At 48.2% G+C, this 26918-nt stretch overlaps 1 protein-coding gene across 1 annotated transcript in view; it reads left to right on the forward strand.

Annotated features, from left to right (window-relative positions):
• Positions 1–26918, forward strand: part of LOC140458021 (probable methyltransferase-like protein 24) — a 92595-nt gene that overhangs the window by 11982 nt on the left and 53695 nt on the right. The window contains exon 2 of the mRNA XM_072551987.1: positions 16972–17070. Coding sequence (XP_072408088.1) covers positions 16972–17070 — 99 coding nt within the window. The remainder of the gene's footprint in view (positions 1–16971; positions 17071–26918) is intronic.

Below are 26918 nucleotides of genomic sequence, written 5' to 3' on the forward strand. Positions count from 1 at the left end.
CAACACTGCAGCGCCTCCAACAGTGGAGCGCCCCCAACAGTGCTGTACCTGCAACAGTGCAACGCCCCCAACAGTGCAGCACTTCCAACAGTGCAGCGCCTCCAACAGTGCTGCACCTCCAATAGTGCAGCGCCACCAACAGTGCAGTGCCCCCAACAGTGCAATGCCTGCAACAGTGCAGTGCCCCCAACAGTGCAGTACCCCCAACAGTGCAGCGCCTCCAACAGTGCAGTGCCCCCAACAGTGCAGTACCCCCAACAGTGCAGCGCCTTGAACAGTGCAGCGTCTCCAACAGTGCAGCGCCTCCAACAGTGCAGTGCCCCCAACAGTGCAGTACCCCAACAGTGCAGCGCCTCCAACAGTGCAGTGCCCCCAACAGTGCAGTGCCCACAACAGTGCAGCGCCTCCAACAGTGCAGTGCCCCCAACAGTGCAGTACCCCCAACAGTGCAGCGCCTCCAACAGTGCAGCACCTCCAACAGTGCAGCGCCTCCAACAGTGCAGCGCCTCCAACAGTGCAGCGCCTTGAACAGTGCAGCGCCTTGAACAGTGCAGCGCCTCCAACAGTGCAGCGCCTCCAACAGTACAGCGCCTCCAACAGTGCAGTACCCCCAACAGTGCAGTACCCCCAACAGTGCAGCACCCACAACAGTGCAGCGCCTCCAACAGTGCAGCGCCTTGAACAGTGCAGCGTCTCCAACAGTGCAGCGTCCCCAACAGTACAGCGCCTCCAACAGTGCAGTGCCCCCAACAGTGCAGCGTCTCCAACAGTACAGCGCCTCCAACAGTGGAGCGCCTCCAACAGTGCAGCGTCTCCAACAGTACAGCGCCTCCAACAGGGCAGTACCCCCAACAGTGCAGCGCCTCCAACACTGCAGCGCCTCGAACAGTGCAGCTTCTCCAACAGTGCAGCGTCTCCAACAGTACAGCGTCTCCAACAGTGCAGTACCCCCAACAGTGCAGCGCCTCCAACAGTGCAGCGCCTCCAACAGTACAGCGCCTCCAACAGTGCAGTACCCCCAACAGTGCAGCGCCTCCAACAGTGCAGTACCTCCAACAGTGCAGTACCTCCAAGAGTGCAGCGCCTCCAACAGTGCAGCGTCTCCAGCAGTGCAGCGTCTCCAACAGTGCAGTGTCCCCAACAGTGCAGTGTCCCCAACAGTGCAGCGCCTCCAACAGTGCAGCGCCTCCAACAGTGCAGCGTCTCCAACAGTACAGCGCCTCCAACAGTGCAGCGCCTCCAACAGTGCAGCGCCTCCAACAGTGCAGCGCCCCCAACAGTACAGCACCTCCAACAGTGCAGTACCCCCAACAGTGCAGCGCCTCCAACAGTGCAGCGCCTCGAACAGTGCAGCGTCTCCAACAGTGCAGCGTCCCCAACAGTACAGCGCCTCCAACAGTGCAGTACCCCCAACAGTGCAGCACCCCCAACAGTGCAGCATCCCCAACAGTACAGCGCCTCCAACAGTGCAGTACCCCCAACAGTGCAGTGCCTCCAACAGTGCAGCGTCTCCAACAGTGCAGCGCCCCCAACAGTGCAGTACCTCCAACAGTGCAGCGCCTCCGACAGTGCTGCGCCTCCGATTATGTAGTGCCTCCAATAGTGACTCGCCTCTGATGGTGCAGCGCCCCCAACAGTGCAACACTTCCAACAGTGCCACATGTCCAACTTTGCAGCGCCCCCAACAGTGCAGCACCCCCAACAGTGCAGCACCTCCAACATTGCAGTGGCCCCAACAGTGCAGCACCTCCAACAGTGCATCACCCCCAATAGTGCTGCGCCCCCAACAGTGCTGCGCCTCCGACAGTGCAGCGCCTCCGAATATGTAGTGCCTCCAATAGTGACTCGCCTCTGACGGTGCAGCGCCCCCAACAGTGCAACACTTCCAACAGTGCGAAAAGTCCAACTGTGCAGTGCATCCATCAGGGCAGCGCCCCCAACAGTGCAGCGCCCCCAACAGTGCAGCGCCTCCAACAGTGCAGCGCCCCCAACAGTGCAGCGCCTCCAACAGTGCATCACCCCCAACAGTGCAGCGCCTCCAACAGTGCATCACCCCCAACAATGCAGCACCCCCAATAGTGCAGCGCCTCCAGCAGTGCAGCGCCCCCAACAGTGCAGCGCCCCCAACAGTGCAGCGCCTCCAACAGTGCAGTGCCTCCAACAGTGCATCACCCCCAACAGTGCATCACCCCCAACAGTGCAGCGCCTCCAACAGTGCATCACCCCCAACAATGCAGCACCCCCAATAGTGCAGCGCCTCCAGCAGTGCAGCGCCCCCAACAGTGCAGCGCCTCCAACAGTGCATCACCCCCAACAATGCAGCACCCCCAATAGTGCAGCGCCTCCAGCAGTGCAGCGCCCCCAACAGTGCAGCGCCTCCAACAGTGCCTCACCCCCAACAGTGCAGCACCCCCAACAGAGCAGTGCCTCCAACAGTGCCACGCCCCAATAGTGCAGCACCTCCAACAGTGCAGCACCCCAATAGTGCAGTGCCCCCAACAGTGCAGCACCCCTAATAGTGCTGTGCCCCCAACAGTGCAGCACCCCCAATAATGTAGCGCCGTCAATAGCGCAGTGCCTCCAATAGTGCAGCGCCTCCAGCAGTGCAGCGCCCCCAACAGTGCAGCGCCTCCAACAGTGCCTCACCCCCAACAGTGCAGCACCCCCAACAGAGCAGTGCCTCCAACAGTGCCACGCCCCAATAGTGCAGCACCTCCAACAGTGCAGCACCCCAATAATGCAGTGCCCCCAACAGTGCAGCACCCCCAATAGTGTAGCGCCGTCAATAGCGCAGTGCCTCCAAAAGTGCAGCGCCCCCAACAGTGCAGCACCCCCAACAGTGCAGCACCCCCAACAATGCAGCACCCCCAACAATGCAGTGCCCCCAACAGTGCAGCGCCTCCAACAGTGCAGCAACTCCAACAGTGCCGTGCCTCTGACAGGGCAGCGCCTCCGAATGTGTAGTGCCTCCAATAGTGACTCGCCTCTGATGCTGCAGCGCCCCCAACAGTGCAACACTTCCAACAGTGCCACATGTCCAACTTTGCAACGCCTCCATCAGGGCAGCACCACCAATAGTGCAGCGCCCCCAACAGTGCAGCACCCCCAACAGTGCATCACCCCCAACAGTGCAGCACCTCCAACAGTGCAGCACCCCCAATAGTGCTGTGCCCCCAACAGTGCTGCACCTCCAACAGTGCAGCGCCTCCAATGGTGTAGTGCCTCCAACCGTGTAGCACCTCCGACATTGCAGCGCCTCCGATTATGTAGTGCCTCCAGTAGTGACTCGCCTCTGACGGTGCAGCGCCCCCAACAGTGCAACACTTGCAACAGTGCGAATGGTCCAACTGTGCAGTGCCTCCATCAGGGCAGCGCCTCCAACAGTGCAGCGCCCCCAACAGTGCAGCACCTCCAAAAGTGCAGCGCCTCCAACAGTGCAGCACCCCCAATAGTGCAGTGCCTCCAACAGTGCAGCGCCCCCAACAGTGCAGTGCCTCCAACTGTGCAGCGCCTCAAACAGTGCAGTGCCCCCAACAGTGCAGCACCCCCAATAGTGCAGAGCCTCCAACAGTGCAGCGCCCCCAATAGTGCAGCGCCTCCAACAGTGCAGCGCCTCCAACAGTGCAGCACCTCCAACAGTGCAGCACCTCCAACAGTGCAGCACCCCAACAGTGCAGCACCCCCAACAGAGCAGTGCCTCCAACAGTGCCACGCCCCAATAGTGCAGCACCTCCAACAGTGCAGCACCCCAATAATGCAGTGCCCCCAACAGTGCAGCACCCCCAATAGTGTAGCGCCGTCAATAGCGCAGTGCCTCCAAAAGTGCAGCGCCCCCAACAGTGCAGCACCCCCAACAATGCAGCACCCCCAACAATGCAGTGCCCCCAACAGTGCAGCGCCTCCAACAGTGCAGCAACTCCAACAGTGCCATGCCTCTGACAGGGCAGCGCCTCCGAATGTGTAGTGCCTCCAATAGTGACTCGCCTCTGATGCTGCAGCGCCCCCAACAGTGCAACACTTCCAACAGTGCCACATGTCCAACTTTGCAACGCCTCCATCAGGGCAGCACCACCAATAGTGCAGCGCCCCCAACAGTGCAGCGCCCCCAACAGTGCAGCACCCCCAACAGTGCAGCGCCTCCAACAGTGCAGCACCTCCAACATTGCAGTGGCCCCAACAGTGCAGCACCCCCAACAGTGCAGCACCCCCAACAGTGCATCACCCCCAACAGTGCAGCACCTCCAACAGTGCAGCACCCCCAATAGTGCTGTGCCCCCAACAGTGCTGCACCTCAGACAGTGCAGCGCCTCCAATGGTGTAGTGCCTCCAACCGTGTAGCACCTCCGACAGTGCAGCGCCTCCGATTATGTAGTGCCTCCAGTAGTGACTCGCCTCTGACGGTGCAGCGCCCCCAACAGTGCAACACTTGCAACAGTGCGAATGGTCCAACTGTGCAGTGCCTCCATCAGGGCAGCGCCTCCAACAGTGCAGCGCCCCCAACAGTGCAGCACCTCCAAAAGTGCAGCGCCTCCAACAGTGCAGCACCCCCAATAGTGCAGTGCCTCCAACAGTGCAGCGCCCCCAACAGTGCAGTGCCTCCAACTGTGCAGCGCCTCAAACAGTGCAGTGCCCCCAACAGTGCAGCACCCCCAATAGTGCAGCGCCTCCAACAGTGCAGCGCCCCCAATAGTGCAGCGCCTCCAACAGTGCAGCGCCTCCAACAGTGCAGCACCTCCAACAGTGCAGCACCTCCAACAGTGCAGCACCCCAACAGTGCAGCACCTCCAACAGTGCAGCACCCGCAACAGTGCAGCACCCCCAACAGTGCAGCACCCCCAACAGTGCAGCGCCCCCAACAGTGCAGCACCCCCAACAGTGCAGTGCCTCCAACAGTGCAGCACCTCCAACAGTGCAGCACCCCAACAGTGCAGCACCTCTAACAGTGCAGCACCTCCAACAGTGCAGCACCCCCAACAGTGCAGTGCCTCCAACAGTGCAGCGCCTCAAACAGTGCAGCGCCTCCACCTGTGCATCACCCTCAACAGTGCATCACCCCCAACATTGCAGCACCTCCAACAGTGCAGCGCCTCCAACAGTGCAGCGCCCCAATAGTTCAGCGCGTCCAACAGTGCAGCACCCCCAACAGTGCAGCGCCCCCAACAGTGCAGCGCCCCCAACAGTGCAGCACCCCCAACAGTGCATCACCTCCAACAGTGCATCACCTCCAACAGTGCAGCGACCCCAACAGTGCATCGCCTCCAACAGTGCATCACCCCCAACAGTGCAGTGCCCCCAATAGTGCAGCGCCCCCAAGAGTGCCGCACCCCAACAGTGCAGTACCTCCAACAGTGCAGCGCCCCCAGTAGTGCAGCACCCCCAACAGTGCCACACCTCCAACAGTGCAGCACCCCCAATAGTGCAGCGCCTCCAACAGTGCAGTACCCCCAACAGTGCAGCATCTCCAACAGTGTAGCACTCCTTCAGCACTGCAGTGGAACTTCAATCTTGATATCTGTGCCTCGGCCCTGGGTGGGACTTGAACCTGTATCGTGCAGTTTAGAGACAAGTGCATGTGACAGGCATTGGTGCCAGAGTTCCCGGATACTCTGGTGATGTTGCAAAGACACATTACTTTGCGTAAGTACCTCACAACTTGATTTGATGCATGCATAACATAACATGGTTAGCACTGCTGCCTCACAGCACCAGAGACCTGGGTTCAATTCCCACTCCGGCGACTGACTGTGTGGAGTTTCCACTTTCTCCCCGTGTCTGTTTCCTCCGGGTGGGTTTCCTCCGGGTGCTCTGGTTTCCTCTCACAGTCCAAAAATGTGCAGGTTAGATGAATTGGCCATAGTGTTAGGTGTAGGGGAATGGGTCTGGGTGGGTTGCGCTTCAGCGGGTCGGTATGGACTTGTTGGGCCGAAGGGCCTGTTTCCACCCTGAACGTAATCTAATCTAATTAAAGAAATATATAACATTTTGTTGGATTAATCGTTGATTGTGACCTGATATGAGAACATGAGCACAATGAAGATTACATCTGATCCCAGTTCCATTATTAAAGCCCACGAGTGTGGCACCATTCCTGCTGCTGACCTCATGAGTAACCTCCAGCCATGACTTACTTTATCCAAAAACTTGCTGCTGCTGCTGAAGGGGAGGAACTTCTCCTCATGAGGCCTTGGAGCCTCCACTGTCACCTCCAAGGGGATATTGTGAAGCTGAGGGGCAACTTTTGAGCTCGTAGACTCATTGTACACGTCCCCCCCCCCCCCATTACCTTCATCCTAAAACAAAGTTAAAATCCTGCCCTCTGAAATACATTGTACTCCTACTGCAATTCCTACTGCTCCTCCTAATTTAGTATTGTCTGCAAACCTGGATAGATCATTACCAAGTCAGTTATAATCATGGTGAAAGATCCCAGTCCCAGATCTGATCACAGGAGAAATAGTGTTTGTCACATCTTGCAATCTGTTTCCCATGTTTACAACAAAACCTCAAACCTGTCAAAGTTGCCAATTTGGCACACCCTTCATTTTGCCAATCTTATTTTTTGTGGAGAACCTTACTGATTGCTCTCTAGAAACTCATACCAGTAACATCCACAGTAGCTCTAATGAGTGACCCATCCATCACTAATCTCCATGTGTGTAAAAAAATACAAATGTAGATACTTTTCCTTCAGCCAAATGTCATCTACAGCATCAAGGAATGTGAAAGGTATTAAAATGAACATTTCTGTTAAAAGTAAGATTAGCTTAGTTTTGCTTTTAGCAAAGAGAAGATTCTAATTGGCATCAAATGACAGTGAGGTGATACAAGATGGTTCAAGGGGAGCAGGGAGAATATGACCCCACCAGTAATTAGAAAACCACAAAGGAACCTTTATAAACCATTAAAGCCTGTTTGATTGAGAATGCCTCACCACCAATAAAAGCAAATTACTGTGGAATTTCGGTGCGTCCTGACTTGGAAAATTTCATAAACTTCGCTTCCAGTTTCCATCCCTTCATCACCTTCACCTAGTCCATCTCTGACACTTGCCTTCCTTTCCTTGACCTTTCTGTTTCCATTTCCAGCAATAGTCTATCCACTAATATCCATTACAAGCCCACTGACTCCCACAGCTATCTGGACTACAGTTCTTCTCACCCTACGTCCTGTAAGGACTCTATCCCTTTCTCTCAGCTCCTTCCCCTCCGCTGCATTTGTTCCGATGAGGCCACTTTCCAAACTGGTGATCTTAATATGTGCTCCTTCTTCTCCAACTGTGGCTTCCCACCTGCAGTTGTTGACAGGGCTCTCGACAGCATACGGTCCATCTCCCATGCCACGACTCCCACCCCCTCCCTCCCCTCCCAGAACAAGGATAGAGTCCCTCTTGTTCTCACCTTTCACCCCACCAGCCTTCACATGCAGAGAATAATCCTCCGCCATTTTCGCCAACTCCAACATGACGCCACCACTAAACACATCTTCCCTTCCCTCCCCTCCCCCTGTCTGCATTCCACAGAGATCGTTCCATCCGGGACAACCTAGCCCACTCCTCTATCACCCCTAACACCTCTCCCATCATACATGGCAACTTCCCATGTAATCGCAGAAGGTGCAACACCTGCCCTTTAACCTCTTCCATGCTCACCATCCAAGGCCCCAAACACTCATTTCAGATTAAGCAGCGTTTCACTTATACCTCTTTCAATTTGGTCTATTGCATTCGTTGCTCCGAATGTGGTCTCTTCTATATCGGAGAGACAAAACGCTGACTGGGTGATCGCTTTGCTGAGCACCTTCGGTGTGTACGCAATCAGGTCTTGGACCTTCCCATGGCTTGCCACTTCAACACACAATCCTGCTCCCTTACTCACATATCTGTCCTTGACCTGCTGCAATGTCCCAGTGAAGCTCAACACAAACTGGAGGAACAGCATCTCATCTTCCGACTAGGCACATTACAGCCTGCCTGTCTCAACACGGAATTCAACAACTTCAGATGATTATCCCATCTTGATGCCTCTGTTTTCATTCTGCTCCATAATTTTATTTTATTTATTTTTAAAAAATTTTTTCACTGTTCTGTACCTCTTATTTCTTGATTGTCTCCCTTTCTCTCACTCCCCACTCTGTCATCACCTTTTTCCTCTCCTCTTCCCTCTTTGCCTACCCTTCTCCCCTGTTTTCTGCTTCATCCCTCTCCCCACCCCCATCCCCACATATTTTGTCACATGGCACTGGCTTCAGCCTTAGTCATTCATAGCTCCTAATCTCCCTATAATCTCTCTATGCACTGTCTTTATCACCTCTTTATTGCAACCTTTGCTTCTGGAGCCATGACTCACCTTCTCTCAGCCTAGTATAAATACCTCCCTATTTCTCTCTTTTTTTTAGCTTTGACAAAGGGTCAGTTAGACTCGAAACATCAGGTCTTTTCTCTCCTTACAGATGCTGCCAGACCTGCTGAGATTTTCCAGCATTTTCTCTTTTGGTAATGTCTCACCACTGTTTGGTAATGTCATCCCCACATTTTGTGATGCTAAAAGCAATCTCTTCATCAATGAGGATACACATGGAGAACTCGCTGTCAGTTGTCACATTGTTGTTTGTGGGCTTTGCCCTGGTGCAGGGTCTTGTAAGAAATAACCCTCTGATCATTCTCTGGCTTTAATTGCAATCCTTTCCATCAATATTTTGGAATTGAGGAAGCGATGCAGATGTAGTCAGGGGAAACAGATGGACAGGACCAGTGTTTCTACTTTGGTAACACTAAGTGGAACAAAGCTATAGTTAGTGTTGCAGAGGGACCAGGTTGGCTTTTAAATTGAGATGTGCAGTCACTATGGAGTGAAACAAGTTTCATTTTAGTTAAATCGATCAGGAGTCAGTGGCCCTTTCACTGAAGTTACTGAAGTTCAGAATCGGATCAGTGATGTGGGGCAATCACAATCGTTTATCTTCCCAATGTATCACAATACTGTCTGTTGCTTAGAAAAGTGAGAACATGTTGAATAAGATTTTTCTTTTCCCTCTTTCAACACTGAAAGCAACAGCAAGTAGCCTTTCAGATGGGTGATATGTCGAATCCAACATAGTGCAGTTAATAAAGGAAGCGTTTGGTTGATTTCAAACGCTGATATTTCCAGTCCCTGAAGGACAAAAGGCTACAAAATAATTTGAACGCGTTGTGGTGCAGCCCACCTTCAGAAAGTGACCAGGTTTTCTCCTCTCCTGCCGGCTCATCCCGGAGACAGTCTTTGTGCACATTCCTCAACTGTCAGCCTTCCCAAAGTGTTTGTCGGTCAGTCAAGGATTTTTGAAGTGAATTCACTGAAAGACAGCAACTGATGCAGTAATTCAGAAAACAGCTATGTGATGATGACCCAATAACCTGGTTTTAGTGATATTGATTGAGGGATAAATACTGGCTGTTCTTCAACATACTGACATGGGATTGTCAGCACCCATCTGAGAGGCTTGACCTTTTATCTGAACGTTAGAATCTCTGACAGTGCAGTACTCCCTCAGTACTGCACAAATATGGCAGCCAGGTTATTGTGGTGAATGTTTGAAGTGGGTCTTGGGCCCACAGTTTTCGGGCAGTTGGTTAGAGGGATTACCAACTGAGCCATAGCTGGCATAAATTGGGGTACAACTTCATCCACCTCCAGCAAGGGCACTGAATGACCATCAGGAATGCACCAGACTGATTTATCTGTTACCAAATGTGGAGACACGTGAAGCATCATTAACCCTTCCACCTCTCAAAGTACTTTAGACATGATTATGGTGATGAGGTTTATAGAACATAGAACATAGAAGAATACAGTGCAGTACAGGCCCTTCAGCCCTCGATGTTGCGCCAATCAAAGCCCACCTAACCTACACTAACCCACTATCCTCCATATACCTATCCAATGCCCGCTTAAATACCCATAAAGAGGGAGAGTCCACCACTGCTACTGGCAGGGCATTCCATGAACTTACGACTCGCTGAGTGAAGAACCTACCCCTAACATCAGTCCTATATCTACCCCCCCTTAATTTAAAGCTATGCCCCCTTGTAATAGCTGATATCCTAGTCTATAGGGCTCAATGTGCCATTTTATAGAAGGCCAGTATCTAGTTAGCTATTCATGGAATAATTGTTCATTTTTGAAAAGTTTGCTGTGCCCTGGATCAGGGAGGGCTTTTATGATCCTTCTAATACAACCTGAAGGCTGCTGAGCTGGAAGCTGTTATTACCTGTGGGTTTGTAAAGAGCTTTAGCTTACACTGTGTCATGGGAAAATGAAATGATTAAATTGTGTTTCATCCGTAGGTACAGATTGAATAGAAATACAGCTGAAGTGCTTAAAAATAAGTGGGTATTTCACAAGATCTGTGTAGGAGAGAGACAGTCGGAGACAACTCTCTATAAATGTATAATTGAGTTCATGGACAAATCATTTAAGATCTCCCGTGGGATGGGTGACAATATCATTCTTTTGTATTGAGATTCTTTGCACATTCCCCTGTCACTTTTAGATAATGCATTTACTCAGCGAAAGCTTTAAAAATAAGCTACTTGGTGTTGAAAAGACTATATGTGTTTATATTTTGATTGATGTCTGAAATAGGAACAGAATTGTTTCATAAGTCAAGGATTGTTAAAGGATTACTACTCCCAATTGACTCCCAATTGAAACCAAGTCATCTAACAATGACTGTAAATGCTATGTAGTTGTTGGTTTAAACAGTGGGCAAAGCCGGAGCCAGGAGGGCTGTGTATAAATGGAGATTTGGCTGGCAGCAGCTAGCTGATTGGTCTGTGAAATAGACATCGATGACAATCTCCTCTCTGCCTATAACTATATGATTGGCTCCCAAATAGGTGAATGGCTTGGGGGTGTGAACGATTGGGAGAAGCCACCAGCTGTCTAGAAGTACAGGTGCTGTTTATTATTCCATGCAGTAGAAAGTACGTCAAGCCTGAGGAGAGTCAGTGTGTTTCCCCTCAGTTACTGGAAAATGATTACTTTGAATTAATAAGTCAGAACTTTCTGAGTATGAACCAGTTCCTCTGTGCCTCCCAAAAACAAATGGAAGTATCTGGAGAAGGAAGATTGAGAAGCAGTATTCGGATCTGCAGCAGGATAAACTTACCAAACCTTGTGGATAGGGACCACTGAATAGCCTTCCTGGTCTTTTCCTCCCTCCATTGCACCCAGGTTTCTGCAGTGGCTGTGAGCGTAGAAGTAGGAAATCTCCGGTCACTAACACAGGACCATCAACCTTTGTCAAACTTGGGTGATTTGATTTTGATTTTTATAGTACTGAAAATGGCCCTTCAGACCATTGAGACTGTGCCAGTCAGAAACAACATCTACCTATTCTAATCCCATTTTCCAGCACTGCGCCCATAGCTTTGAATGCCTTAACATCACAAGTGTTCTGAATCCTTCTTAAATGTTATAATACATGTCATAGGCAGTGAGTTCGAGATTCCCACCACTCTCTTGGGAGGAAACAAACCCTCCGAAATCCCCTCTAAACCTCCTGCCCTGTTCCTTAAACCAATGCCTCCTGGTCATTAATCCCTCATCAAGGGGAAAAGGTTCTTCCTGTCTACCCTGTTTATGCCCCTCAATCATGTACCCCCCATTCCCCCCCCCCCACCCCCACCCCCAGTCTCCCCTGCTCTAGGGAAAACAACCTCAGTCAGCTCAATCCCTTTTCATGACTGAAACTTTCCAGCTCAGGCAACATCCTGCTAAATCTCCTCGGCACCCTCTCCAGTGCTGTCACATCCCTTCTGTAATGTGGATTCTCTAACTGCACATGATACTCTTGCACTAGCCTAATCAACACCTACATAATCCCTCCATAACCTTCCTGCTCCTAAACTCTAGCCCTTGGTTAATAAAGGCTGCTTTCTTAACCACTTTTATCCAACTGTCCTGTTACCTTAACGGACTGGTGAACATGCACACCAAAGTCCCTCTGATCCTCAGTGCTTCCCAGAGTCCTGTCCTGGGGAAGATTAGTTTGCAAAATTCAAACATTTGGGATTAGAGATTATGTACTGGAATAGATTGAGAACAGGTAGGCAGACAGGAAACAGAGTAGGAATAAATGTTTTTTTTTGTGAGCGGAATGTAGTGACTAGTGGGGTACTGCTGGAATCAGTGGAGACTCACAATCTAGATTAATGATTTAGATGAGGAATCTCCAAATGAGACTAAAGGATTTTGAATGCTGGAAATCTGAAACAAAAACAGAATGGAGAAACTCAGCAGACCGGGCAGCATCTGTGGTGAGAAAGCAAAGGTAACGGTCTGGGAAGTTCTGAAGAAGAGTCACGGGACCTCAAACATTAACTGTGCTCTCTCCCCAGGTGCTGCCAGGGTGGTTGCACATTCTGTACTCCCATACTGCTTCTGCCCTAGAGGCCTTGGTATGTGCTTACCATCTTTATGCTGTTCTGTGTATCCCTTGATATCCAGGTTCTCTGGGTTTACCTTTTCTTTATTGGAACATGTTAGCTCTGCATTCTCTCCGTTTCCTTCTTGAATGTGTCCCACTGCTCTGACGTCGATTTATCGAAAAGTATCTGCTCCAACTCCACTTTGGCTACATCCTATCGGGCCTTACAAAAGTAGGCCTGTGTTGATACTTGAACCATTTTTCTTGGCTTCATTACTGAATATTAAATCCAGGACTGCACCCTTGCTTGTAGGCCTTTATATGTACTGGCTTAAAAAGCAGTCTGGATGCATTTTAAGAATTCTGTGCTTTCTAAACCTTTAACTCTAAGCCATCCCCATATTGGGGAAGTTGGAATCCCCCACTATCATGGCCCTATTACTTTTATACTTCTTTGATATCTGCATAAAATCTGCTCCTCTTTTTCTGTTTGGGCTTTATATTACACTTCATGCAATGTGATTGCTCCTTGTGAGTTTTTAAGTTCTATCCATATGGTTTCATTTGAGGATTGACCCAGTCCTGAGTGCCCTCCAAGTTTACTCGTTTTGACCCAAATAATATACCCTTCAACCTTGCTCATGGGCTGATGCAACTTCCTGTTAAATGCACCTCAGGCACTCCATGTGGTAACAGGTACCATGTTTGTGTCACCGCAATGAACATGGCTGTGTGGGGGGGCTGAGAGAGAGAGAAAGACAGAGAGTTAACTTTTGAGGTTAATGACCTTTCTACAGCCCCGCTTTGATAGAATAGCAAAACCCGACCTATAACATTCAGCAGTCAAGGGTGGGAGTGGGTTTGGAGGAGATTGTGAGGGGCTTACGAACTTGACATAAGGTCGTTTAGTTAAGTAGGAGCTGCGAGAGCTTGATGAGCTAGAGGCTCAGGTTTTGAGGTATTTGTGGCCCATTACGCCTCACAGGTTTCACAGCGTGGTCCTATTTGTAATTGGATGAGATGGCATTAAGGATAATGTCAGTGGACAAGAAAATCCCGGATTAATGTTCTGAGGACATGGTTTCGAATCCCATGATGAAATGGTGAAATATGAATTCAGTTACTATCTGGCTGCTAACCTCAGTGCTATCCAGGGTTGTAAATGTTATTTAAGGAAGGAAAACGGCCACCCGAGTTTGATCTGTCCTACATGTGACTCCAGGCCCACAGCAAGGTGATTTGCTCTTAAATGCCCTCTGGATAATTACAGCTGGGTAATAAATGGGCAGCCGGTGAAACCCACATCCCACAAACAAATGAAAGAATAATATTTATGCCTTGTATACTCATTTGAACCTTTGATGGTTGGATCCTAATGTCAGAATAGAGTCACAAGCATATTGTAGCACCCAGGCCATATTTGTTGAAAGGTGGTGTGTATCAGTCATTCCCTGTGGAGGTTTATCTGAGATCACTAGCCTTTGGGACTGTAAGGCATGAGGAGAGGGGAGACCTGGTCCTGGCAAGGGGTTGTGTACAATGGAGGGGTTGAAGAGAGTACCCAAGGGATGAAAGAGGGTGGTGTAAGGGGCATGGGCTAGTAATGTGGGAAGGGCCTGAGTGTGGTGCAGCGGGAGGGAGGTCCAAGATGGGGAAATGAGCAGCTTAAAGAGTGATGACTGCCCACCCACATACTTTAGTTTCACAGCTTTGACAAACAGGAAACATTAGATAAACTGCACTAAAATCTGCTCTTCATTCCCTCCCCCCACCTTCAACAGTAAAAACAGATGTTTACAGCTGTGGAGAGACGTAATTCCCCTTGGTCTTCACAGCTCTTCCAAGGTTAGCTCAGTTATTGTTTCCGGGCATGGGGAGATCAGCTGGCCAGCTGTCAGGGTACAGTGGTGAATGATGGCAGCGGTTGTCAGAGGGTAATCCTGCTCGAAATGCTGTCAAATGGAATTACGGAATCGACAGTGGTTGGAGTGAACCAGAATAACTGCATTTTCATGGCCATTACTGAACTGCCGATGGTAAGTCTGCATCAGGTACCATCTTAGCTGGACATGAGGGATCCCGTGACATTATTCAAAGAGGAATTTGGGATTTCTCTCTGGTATTCTGGGCAATTCCTTCCCCTCGTAGACAAACAGGAGGCTGGAAGGACACAGCAAGCCAGGCAGCATCAGGAGGTAGAGTCCTGAAATGTTGACTTCTCCACCTCCTGATGCTGCCTGCATTGCTGTGTTCTCCCAGCCTCCTGCCTGTCTACTTTAGGATTCTATCATCTATGGTTTTTGTTTTGTCTCTAAATACCTCCCCCTCAACCAACCTCACGGAAAACTGACTGATTAGTTGTTTGCTACATTTCCATTTGTGGCTGTATTTATATCCGAATATATGAATTCGGAGCAGAAGGCCACTCAGCCCCTCAATGTTACGGCTTTCATTAAGACCGTAACTTATCTCATTACCTGATAAGCTTCCACCTGTCCTACTTACTGTATGTAGAATCGATTTACCTCTGCCCCAAAAATATTCAAAGACTCTATTTCTGCTACCGGTGGAGCGTTTCAAACATTCACGACCCTCTGAGAGAAACAATATTCTCTTCATTGTGATCTTCATTGGGCAGCCCCTGGTTTTAAATGTTTTAGGTTATTGAATTTAACTCAGTTTATACATCTTTGGAGGGAACCTCCCTGCTTCTGAAGAAGTGCATATAAAAGAAGCTATTAGTATGTAATTTTATGTCATTTGTCTCCTGTCTGCAAGAAGCTTGAGAATAACTGACTGTTGCCATAGCAACAAACACCAGAGTTTATTAGTGGTTCATTTAGTGAAACAAAGTACTCTTCACCTTATGGAGTAAATGCTCAAAATCTATCTTTTCTAAGCTCTCAAATTTGAATTTGAGATTTTCTATTCAGTCTTGTGCGCCATGTTTACATTTGTTTTAAAACATGTGTGCAGTTTGGAGTAAGGGAACATCAAGAGCTGAAAGAATTGGTTTTATGCTAAAGTCACCATAGTCTTACCAGGCCATAGTGTTGTTCCCTTTTTGGAGCAAGATGACTGGTGGTGGTTTAACCTGAGGGTAACCAAACCTCAGGAGAGGGCAGGGGTTGAGAAGGAGAACCTTTGCTGTAGCCTCAGTCCGCGCGGGAATTGAACCTACGCTGTCGGCATCACTAACCAGCCGTCCAGCCAACTGAGCGAATACAACTCCACTATTTCTAAAACAGTAGGTTCAATTTGGTGGTGACAGTGTTCATTCTCGTAAAGGGTTTCTCTTCTGCTTTGTGCACTCACCGAGTATTATAAATCATCAACCTTCCTTATTAACATTCCTTTTCAATAAATTGCTTCTACAAAATGCAGGAATGCCGATAGCAACAGCATGCTGTCAGCGATGGTCAGCTAATGAAGAAGGAATTAATGAAGAAAGGATTTCTCATTACTGAGATAAATCAGTTTCACAGAACCCGCTGGTATGGGGCTGGTCCCAAACAGCAACAGGAGAGATGCTGAAAATGGCAGGAACTCAATCAAAGACTCACCTGCCCATCTCGATGATAGTCAAAACTAGAAAGTACCTTGTCCCCAGGACGTACTGACAGTTCCACTGAGAGAGAACAATGGAGCCTTCATTATGAATCCACAGAAAAGCCTTTCCAAATCAGTCTCAATGGTCGCACATCATCGATTAATCTGAAATTTGAAGCATGTCCACAGATCCCAGATTTTACCAGCAACCATGTTGATTTCAAAAGAAGTGGACTCAACAGAGCTCAAACGGTGCAGAAGAAAGCCATTTAGTTTCTGTACCACCTTCAAAAGAGCTTTTTAATTAATTCCACTGTCCTTCTCCTTCTCTATCGCCCTGAAAATATTTTCCGTTCAGTGTTTATCCAATTCCCATTTGAAACTCAGTATTAAATCTGCCTTCACCACCCCATTGATTCGTCCAGCCCAGAGCATAATGGCATTCTGCAAGAAAAATGTTTCAACAAACTGCATTTTAATACTTAGTTCTGAATTAGATATTTTGCACTCCAGAAATGATGGAAGTAACAAGGAGCTTCTGTTTACCACAATGTACTACTGATCAGTACAACTGATGTAGCTCTATATCATCAGATCACAAGCTGTAGAGTGTTATGTTCTGTATAGCGAGCCTATTCCAGATGCATTATTGACATGGTTCCACAGCTTACAATTTACTGAGCTTTGATGCTATCATCTTTTGGCTTAGGGATTGTTTCACTTTGTAGGAATGATGCCCTCATGGAGCTAAAGGATGGGGAGTTAAAAATATTGGTAATTCATACAGAGAACAGGCAAAATATGAAATTCTCATGTGAAATATCAGATATGTAAAATCCCTGAGTAATTTAGTACCAGGGTGTGTGAATGTAACTAGAATGGAAACTGGGAAGCAAAATCACTAATCACTTAATAGCCATGAGAACTGAGTTACAAACAATCATTGATTTATTTATTGAGTGATAGATGAACTGAAGCTTTTGCACTCAGTAACTGCAGCCTGCCTTCCTTTGCTAGTCACTTCGATGGCACATTGAACTCCAACCGTGGGCCAGTTCATCTCACTCCCTGGAGGAAGAGGCAGTTCGCTTCCTGACATATATCAGCAGTTCTCAGGTAGGTCAGCTTTCAGATACCTTCAACTAACATCAACATGCGCTCATTGTTGCATCCACTAGCAAAAGGTGAACAGGACTGAGAGAGTAATTTGCATTTATATAGAGCCTCTTGTGATCTCAGCATTTTGAGGTTCTTCGAAAGTGAGAGAATTTTTTTATCGTGCTGTAATGTAAGGAAATGTGACACAATTTGGTACTATGGAGTCCGACAGCTCTACTCTGCTTGCTGTGGATTATTTTTGCAATTCGCTGCCAATTCAGGTAGTGTTGTACCAACTCCTGCTGTTTGTGGCAGCAGATTTCCTATAGTCTGGGAAAGCTCCAGCCCTCCTCAGTTCTGCTGCATTGAGCTGGCTGCAGTGACTACAACAAATGGCCTGACAGTAGATGGCCTCCACCTGGCTGTGAGTGACTGAAGGAGAGGGTCTGCAGACTGGCTGACTATTCTCTGGTGCCTGCCTGTGAACCTATAGACTAGGTGCTGTGGGTTGCTGGTGCTGACCGTGAACGTGCTGGTCTGGTTTGGCTCCAATCTGCGATGGGTTAGTGTCTTCTGTTGGGTAACTATAGCTGATATGTTACATCAAATATTTTTCTAAATTCATAGGATATGTGCGTGGCTGACTCTGCCAGCAGGTATTATTCATAACGTAATTGACCTTGAGAAGGTGGTGGTGAGCTGCCTTCTTGAGCCACTGCAATCCAACTGATGTAGGGAACCATGGGTGGCACGGTGGCACAGTGGTTAGCACTGCTGCCTCACAGCGCCTGAGACCCGGGTTCAATTCCCGCCTCAGGCGACTGACTGTGTGGAGTTTGCACGTTCTCCACGTGTCTGCGTGGGTTTCCTCCGGGTGCTCCGGTTTCCTCCCACAGTCCAAAGATGTGCAGGTCAGGTGAATTGGCCATGCTAAATTGCCCGTACTGTTAGGTAAGGGGTAAATGTAAATGTAGATGTAGGGGTATGGGTGGGTTACGCTTCGGCGGGGCGGTGTGGACTTGTTGGGCCGAAGGGCCTGTTTCCTCACTGTAAGTAATCTAATCTAATCTAATCTAAACTCCCACAAACTACCAATAGGGAGTGAATTCCAGGATTTTGACCCAGTGACTGAGTAGGAACAGTGATATATTTCCAAGTCAGGATGGTGAGTGGCTTGGAGGGAAGCTTTACGGTTGTGGTGTTCCCACGTATCTGCTGCCCTTGTCCTTCTAGATGGAAGTGGTCACTAGCTTGGAAGGTAGTCTCAAAGGAGCCATGGTAAGTTCCTGCAGTGCATTATGGGGATGGTATGTGTCGCTAGTGGAGTGAGTGAATGTTGAAGCTGATGGATAAGATGCCAACCAAGGGCCCTGTTTTACCATAGTTGGTGTTCAGCTTCTTGAGTGTTGGAGCTGCACACATCCAGGAAATTTGGGAGTATTCCATCCCACTGCTGACTGTGCCTTGTAGACAATAGACAGGCTTTAGGCATGCGGAGGTCAGTTATGTGCTTCAGAATTTCTAGCCACTGGCTTCATAGAGTCACAGTTTCATGGAGATATACAGCATGGAAACAAACCCTTCAGTCCACACCAACCAGCGATCCTAAATTAATCTAGTCCCATTTGCCAGCACTTGGCCCATATCCCTCTAAACCTTTCCTTTTCATATACCCATCCAGGTGCCTTTTAAATGTTGTAATTGTACCAGCCTCCACCACTTCCCCTGGCAGCTTATTCCATACTCATAACACCCTCTGTGTGAAAAGGTTGCCCCTAAGGTCCCTTTTAAATCTTTCCCTTAAACCTATGCTATATAATTTTAGATTCCCCGATCCTGGGAAAAAGACCTTGACTCTTAACCCTCTCCATACCCCTCATGATTTTATATACTTGCATAACGTTGTCCCTCGGCCTCTGACTCTCCAGAGAAAACACCTCCAGTTCAGCTTCTGATCAATGGGATCTCCTAGGATGTTGATAGTGGGGTGATTCAGCTATCATAATGTCATTGAATGTCAAAGTGAAATGGTTTGATTCTGTCTTGTTGGAAATTGGCATTACCATGGTGTGAATGTTACTCACCAGTTGTCAGCCCAAGCCTGGACATTGTCCAGGTCTTGCTACATCTGAACATGGATGGACTGCTTCAGTAACTGAAGAGTCATGAATAGTGCTGAACATTGTGCAATTGTTGGCGAACGTCCCCACTTCTGACCTCATGATGGAGGGAAGGCCATTGAAGCAACTGAAGGTGGTTGGGCCTAGGACACTACCCTGAGGAACTTCTGCAGAGATGGCCTGGAGCTGAGAGCACTGACCTCCAAAACCATGACCATCTCCCAATGTGCCAGGTATGATTCCAACCAGTGTAAAGTTTGCCCCATTATACACATTAATTCCAGTTTTCTAGGGCGCTGTGATGCCACACTCAGTTGAATGCAGCCTTATGTCAAGGGCTGTCACTCTCACCTCCCCTTTGAAATTCATCTCTGTTGTCCATGTTTGAACACAGGCTGCACTGAGGTCAGGAACTGAGGGGCCCTGGCAGAGCCCAAACTGGGCATCACTGGGCAAGTTAGTGCTGAACAGGCGCTATTGATGACACCTTCCATCATTTTACTGATGATCGAGAGAAGACTGATGGGCGGTCATTGGCTGGGTTGGATTTGTACAGGGTATAGCTGAGCAGTTTTCAAATTATATGCAATTAAATGTAAGTGTTGTCGCTGTACCACAACCGCTTGACTAGGGATGCCGCAAGTTGTGGTGCACAAGTCTTTGGTGCCATTGTCAGAATATTGCCAGGGCCCAAGGCCATTACAGCGTTTGGTGCTTTCAGCTGTTTCTCGATCTGATGTGGAGAGCATCTTTAGTGAGGGCTACAGTTAGGGCTACACAGAGAAGGTTGGGAGATGACCAGGCAAATGAGTAAGCTTGGGCGGGCAGTGCAGGAGTCCCCTGTGGCCATTCCCCTCTCATCAGGTACACTGTGTCAGATGTTGTTGGAAGTAAGACCTCTCGGGGGAAAGCAGCAGCAGCAACAGCCAGATCATTGGACTACAATTGGTACTGTTGTATAGCTGGGAGGGTCGATATGTAGGTTAGCAGTTGTGATAGGCAACTCTGCAGTCAGGGGTACAGATTGGCTTTTCTGTGGCTGCAAACAAGACTCCAGGATGGTGTGTTGCTTCCATGGTGCCAGGGACAAGGATGTCTCTGAACAGGCACAGGATATTCTGAAACAGGAGGATGAGCAGCCAGAAGTATGGTCCATATTGGTACCAATGACATAGGCAGAAAGAAAGAGGAGATCCTGTAATGGGAGCTCATACAGTTAGGTAGAAAGTTGAAAAGCAGCACCTCTAGCATTGTAATCTTGGGATTATTTCCTAGATCACCTGCCAGTGAGGCCAGGAATAGGAAGATAGTACAGTTTAGCATGTGACTAAGGAGCTGGTGTATGAGGGAGGGCTTCAGGTATGTAGATCATTGGAAAGTCCTCAGGGCTAGTGGGACATGTACAAGGAGGTCAGGTTGCATCTAAACTGGAGGGCAACCAACATCAGATCAAGGTGGTTTGCAAGTGTCACTCGGGGGGGGTTTAACATTTAGTGTGGCGGGGGTGGGAACCAGAGCAGTAGGTCAGCAAGTAAAATGACTGAGGAGGAGTCTGAGACTAAGGCCAGTAAGGCTAAAAAGGAAAAACAGATGGGAGAGGTTACTTAACACAGTGGGACTGGCGGTCAGAAGCGTATTTGATTTAACAGGTAAGGCAGATGAACTTAAAGCTTGGATTGATTCATATAACTATGATGTTGTAGCTACTGCAGAGTCGTGGATGAGAGAGGAGCAAGACTGGCAGCTTAACGTTTTGGATTTAGATGTTTCAGGTGAGATAGAGAGGGATGTAAAAAGGGGATTATGTTACTGATATGGGAGAATATCACAGCTGTACTGAGAGAGGACATCTTGGAGGACTTATCCAGCAAGACCATCTCGTAGAGTTCAGGAATAGGAAGGATGCAATCACTATGATAGGATTTACCACAGGCCTCCTAACAGCCAGCAGGTGATAGAGGAACAGATATGCAGACAGATTATGGAAAATTGTAAAAACAAAAGCATCCTTGTGGTGGGTGTTTTAACTTTCCCTGAATTGCCTGGGACTCGCTTAGTGCTAACGGTTTGGATTGGGGGGGAGTTTGTTAGGTGTATTTAGGACTGTTTTATGAAAAAATATGTAAATAACCCAACTAGGGAAGGGACCATAGCAAACCTGGTTTTGGGGAATGAGCCCAGCCAGGTGATCAAAAGTTTTAGTGGGGAGCATTTTGGGAACAGTGACCATAATTCCGTAAGTTTTAAGTTACTTATGGATAAGGATAAGTGTAATTCTTGGGTGAAAGTACTAAACTGGGGGAAGGCTAACAATGACAATATTAGGCAGGAACTGGGGAATGTAGATTGAGGTCGGCTGTTTGATGGTAAATCCACACCTGGCATTTGGGAATCTTTTAAAGGCCGGTTGATTAGAGTTCAGGACCAGCATGTTCCTGTGAAAATTAAGGATAAGGATGGCAAGATTCAGGAACCTTGGATGATAGGAGAAATTGAAAAAAGAAAAAAAGGAGGCATATGTAGGTTTAGGAAAGAACCCTCAAAGAATACAAAGATAGAAGGAAAGAACTCAAACAAAGAATTAGGAGGGCTAAAAGGGTCAATGAAATCTCTTTGGCAAACAGGATTAAAGAAAATCTCAAGGTGTTTTATACACATATACACAGCAAGAGGGTAGCTGGGGAAAGGGTAGGTCCACTTGAAGACAAAGAGTTGTACATAGAGCTGGATGAGTGGGTGAAGTCCTTTCCAGATAGTTTGCGTTAGGTTTCACAAAGGAGGGACATGTTGATATTCTAGGGCCTGTCAATGTAATAAAGGAGGTGGTTTGGATGTTTTGCAAAACATTAAGGTAGAGAATTCCCCGGGATCTGATAGGATCTATCCCAAAATACTAAGGGAGGAAAGGGAGGAAATTGCTGGGGCCTTTGCATCCTCTTTAGCCACAGAGAGGTTCCAGAGGACTGGAGAAAAGCAAATGTTCTTCCTTAGTTTAAGAAGGCCAACAGAAATAATCCGGGAGATTGCAGTCTAGCGAGCCTTATGTCAGGGGTAGAAAAAGTATTGGAAAAGATTCTTGGGGATTAGATTTACTCACATTTGGAAACACGTGGATTGATTAGCGATAGGCAGCATGGCTTTATGCAGGGAAGGTCGTGTCTCTCAGACATGACCGTGTTTCAGGAAGTGACAAAGATGATTGAGGAGGACAGGGCGGTGGATGTTGTCTAGATAGACTTTAGCAAGGCCTTTGACAAAATCCCTCATGACAAGCTGATAGAGAAGGTGAAGCCACATGGGATCCTGGTGAGCTGGGGAGTTGGATCCGGAACTGGCTTAGTCATAAAAGACAGAGAGTAATGGCAGGAGGGTGTTTCTCTGACTAGAGTTCAGTGGCCAGTGGTGTTCCACAGGGAGCAGTGCTGGAATCTCTTTTATTTGTAATATATATTAATAATTTGGAAGGGAATGTAGATGGGCTGATTAGGAAGGTTGCAGATTAGACAAAGATTGGGGGAGCTGCGGATAGTGAGCAGAATTGCCAGAGGATACAGCAGGATATAGGTAAGCTAGAGACTTGAACAGAGAAAGGGCAGATGGAATAGAATCCAGACAGATACAAGGTAATGGATGGTGGGAAGTTTAATGCAGGAGGGAAGTTTACAGGAAATGAACAGAACCCAGAGAAGCATTAACATACAGAGGCATCCAGGCAAATAGGTCCACAGTTCCCTGACAGTGGCAACACAATTGGATAAGATGGTCAAGAAGGCATATGGCGTGCTTGCTTTCACTGGTCAGGGCATAGAGCATAACAATTGGCAAGCCATGTTGCAATTTTATGGGACTTTAGGTCACATCTGCAATATTGTGTACAGTTTTGGTTGCCACCCTACCAGAAGGATGTGGGGGCTTAGAAGAGGATACAGAAATGGTTTTCCAGAATGTCACCGAATTAGAAGAGTACTAGCAATGAGGAGAGACTGGATAAACTTGGTCTGGTTTCACTTGAATGTTGAAGGATGAGGGGTGATCTGATAGAACCATACAAAATTATGAGAGGCATAGCTAGTCTTTTACCCAGAGTAAAAATGTCAATCACTAGAAGACATAGGTTTAAGGTCAAAAGTGGTAAGTTTAAAGGAAATGTGAGAAGCAAATTCTTTACACAGCGTGTGGTAAGTGCCTGGAATGTGTTGCCACAGAAGGTGGTTGAAGCAGATATAATGACAATGTGTAAGAAGCATCTTGACAGATAGATGAATAGACAGGGAATAGAGGGATACAGACTGTGTAGAGGCAAACGATGTTTAGTTTATCATATCAGAGAATCCTTACAGTGTGGAAAGAGGCCATTTGGCCCATCAAGTCTACACCAACTCTCTGAAGAGTAACCCAGACCCCTCCCCCCTACCCTCTCACTCTACATTTAGCCCTGACTAATGCACCTAATCCACACATTCCTGAACAATTTAGCATGGCCAAATCACCTAACCTGCACATCTTTAGACTATGGGAAGAAACCACAGCACCCAGAGGAAACCCACATAGACAATGTGCAAACCCCACACAGACAGTTGCCCGAGGCTGGAATTGAACCCAGGCCTCTAGCACTGTGAGGCAGCAGTGCTAACCATCAAGCCACTGGGCTTTTAGAAACGCATCTCCTGTGGGTGCAGGCTTTGTGGGCTGAAGGGCCTGTTCCAGTGCTGTCCTGTTCTTCGTTCATGTGGAGTCAATGAAATTGGCTGAAGACTGGAGTCTGTGATGTTGAGGAGATCTGGAGGAGGAGAAATTGTTGAAAACTGACAGAGTTAACTTGTAATTATGTTACTGTGTGCCCACTGAGGACTGAGGCTGTGTGCAATTAATAATGTACTTAAATTATGCATTTTATTTCGAAGCAGTTGAATTTCAATATTAGAGATTCTGCTAAGAACTGTGTTAAATAAGGCCTACAGATCATATAGCACTTTGCAGCCATACTTTAATTCCGATTGGCTGGATAGCTGCCTGCTGTTTCTAATTAGATTATTTGTGTGAAACCATTTGGTATGGTGCATGAACTTTCTCTAGATAGGCTAAATTACTGTGCCAAATCTGATTGGGTATCGTGTACCAGAGTGTGCCAGGTCCAGAATGGTTTCTCCTTCCTTGTTTCAGCTGGACCTCTCCCTGAGGCTACATTGAAGGAGGGGATTTTTGGAATCTCAGCAAGCGGCTGAAACCATTTTACAAAAATCCATGGAAAAGATTCAGTAGAGACAGTGTCCCGAACTGTCCTTTAACCTCTGCATTCAGTGAAGGCTCGTCCTCCTCTCAGGTTGTACAATTCCCATGCGAAATGAGTTTGATACAATCGCAAACAATTCCCCTGGAATGTCCTGATTAAAAAATCAAATGCCTTTGCATATGTCTTGCTGAATTAAAACAGAAACCACTACATCTACTATATCTTTGATTAGAAAAAACAATTCATAATTTGGCCGACATTGTAACCATGTAGAACCTATCCAAGTTGTAGTGCAGAATTCAGGCATGTTCTTGGATTACAGTGAAGACACTTGACCAAGAATAAGATCATAAAAAAGAGAAGAGCAGGAGTAGGCCATTCTCCCCATCGATCCGGCTGCACCATTTGATATGACCATGACTGACCCTTCAGCTGAATGCCATGGTTCTGCTCTGTCCCCATAGTCCTTGGCTCTTCCAGTCTCTAGAAATGTTTCTGTTGCTTTCTCAGATATATTCAGTGGCTTGACCTCCACAACGTTCTGTGTCAGAGAATACCACAAAGGTTTTGTGACTTTACTCTATGCCTGGGAGTGGTCCTCAAACTGGGAATATTGCAGGTTGGTGATGGCTTTCCAGAGTGGACTGTGCTCCAAAACCTCAACCCACACCACGTTCAGGTGGAGATGGAACACAGTGCTGGTGACTGTTTGGGTCTTCAGGGAGCTGGACACAATCATAAACCAAACTGTCTTTGTGCGTCTTATCGCAACTTCTGAGCTGGAAGCTCGGACCCTGTGGTTGGGAAGGTTGCGGGGGGGGGGGGGGTGGTGGTGTGGGGGGTGATGTGCTTTCTGCCTCACAAGCTCCCTTTCAAAAGTGGGCCCACCCCCTCCCAACCTGACCGACGGTGACCCCTGACTCTGGCAACTCATGCAGCCCAGCCCCTAGCTCTTTGCGTCTTTGCACCCCTGGCTCCCTCTCCCTGATGGACCATGATGCAAAGTGGGAGTTATGTCCTTGTCTTTGGAAAGAGAGGCCACCTTCGTGACCTGTCAATCACAGCAACTGAGCGAGTGCATACCCACCTTCATCGATGGCCAACAACACAGTGGATGCCAATTTAAATAAGACGCATGGCCATTCATTGACTGAACTGCACAAGATGTCCTCCAGCTCAGTGCGAGCAGGGGACCGAGGCTGGGTCATGGGAGGGAAACCGGAAGTGGGGTCTTGGCTCAGAGCTCTCAGTCAGTCACTGGCTTACAGGCTGCTTCATGTCCCAATGACTGAGGGTCTCTCAGGACAGGTTCAGGTGGATCAGTCTCTGGCTGGACTGTCACAGGATCCAAATCCAAGAGCATCTCAGTCGTCAAAGGGATCAATGCAGGGTCACCTTGATCTGTGCTGACACCACTGGGATATTGGAGAGCTGTCATCCACCGGGCTTTATTTGTCACTTTAACTCCCATGGAAGCCATAGGACAGGGGCATTATGGGGGCAGCAGCCCAGATCTCAATGAACATCTTCTGATTGGACATCAACTTCACATTGATGGAGTGGGAAACCTTGTGGTTGAATGTACTTTTCTGCCTGACTGAAGGCTGATGTTATTTCCTCACAAGTGCAGTCGATGGTGCCCTATGTCTGAGAGAGCCTAGCCAGAACGTCAAACCTGAGAGCCCGCTCGTTCTGGTCAGTGCCATCCCAGGCCAACTTGGTATGAATACCAGCCCTACAAACAGGTTTCCTGCTGTATGTATTTGTGGGTTGCTAACTCTGGAGATCCTGTGAATGCCTCTGGAGGGGCCCTGGAGGAACCCACAGGTGAAGAAGCTGAGGGCCATGGTAAACCTCTGTGAAAGTGCTCAGCGTGCCCACTGCTTCTTCCAGCCAGCTGCCAACCTCTGCCACTACACACCTGGGCACCTCGACTTGTGAGACATTAGTGTTTCGAAAGATGAAGCTAATTCTCTGCTGGCTGCTGATGCCCCTCTCTCGTACCGGTCTGTTGGTCTCTAAGCACCAGGGCTGCTGCTGTACAAGTCTTGATGCTGCTGTTAGTAAAACAATGTCCCAGGTAACACAGACAACCGAGACTGATCTGATAGATCAGAGCTCAATTAGAATGTGCATAAAGTGACCCCTTCTCACAAATGCAATGAATAAAATAGTTCCCATGAGCAGATTAGAATGTGAATGCTGAAAACTTATTTGCATGTATCCCTGACACAGGCTCAGCCACTTGAGGTGCTGCTTTCAGTCATAACTTGCAGCTCAGCAAACCTGTGGACCGACAGTTACATTCCCAAGCCCATGTTAATGTTGCGGTCATTAATGGACTGATGTGTTGAAATGGACCACCCGCCTCTCTCAGGAGAGAATTATCGCTCGCACACTGCTTAACACCACGTGGTCAGGTATGGGAGTCCATGGGTTGAAGCCAGTTTCCTGTCACCCTCACTGTTCCAAGGTGTCCCCAGCCTCTCTGACCTGCCTTGAGGTCAATGTGT

This window comes from Chiloscyllium punctatum, chromosome 3 (assembly GCF_047496795.1).
Source record: "Chiloscyllium punctatum isolate Juve2018m chromosome 3, sChiPun1.3, whole genome shotgun sequence".
Classification (NCBI taxonomy): domain Eukaryota; kingdom Metazoa; phylum Chordata; class Chondrichthyes; order Orectolobiformes; family Hemiscylliidae; genus Chiloscyllium; species Chiloscyllium punctatum.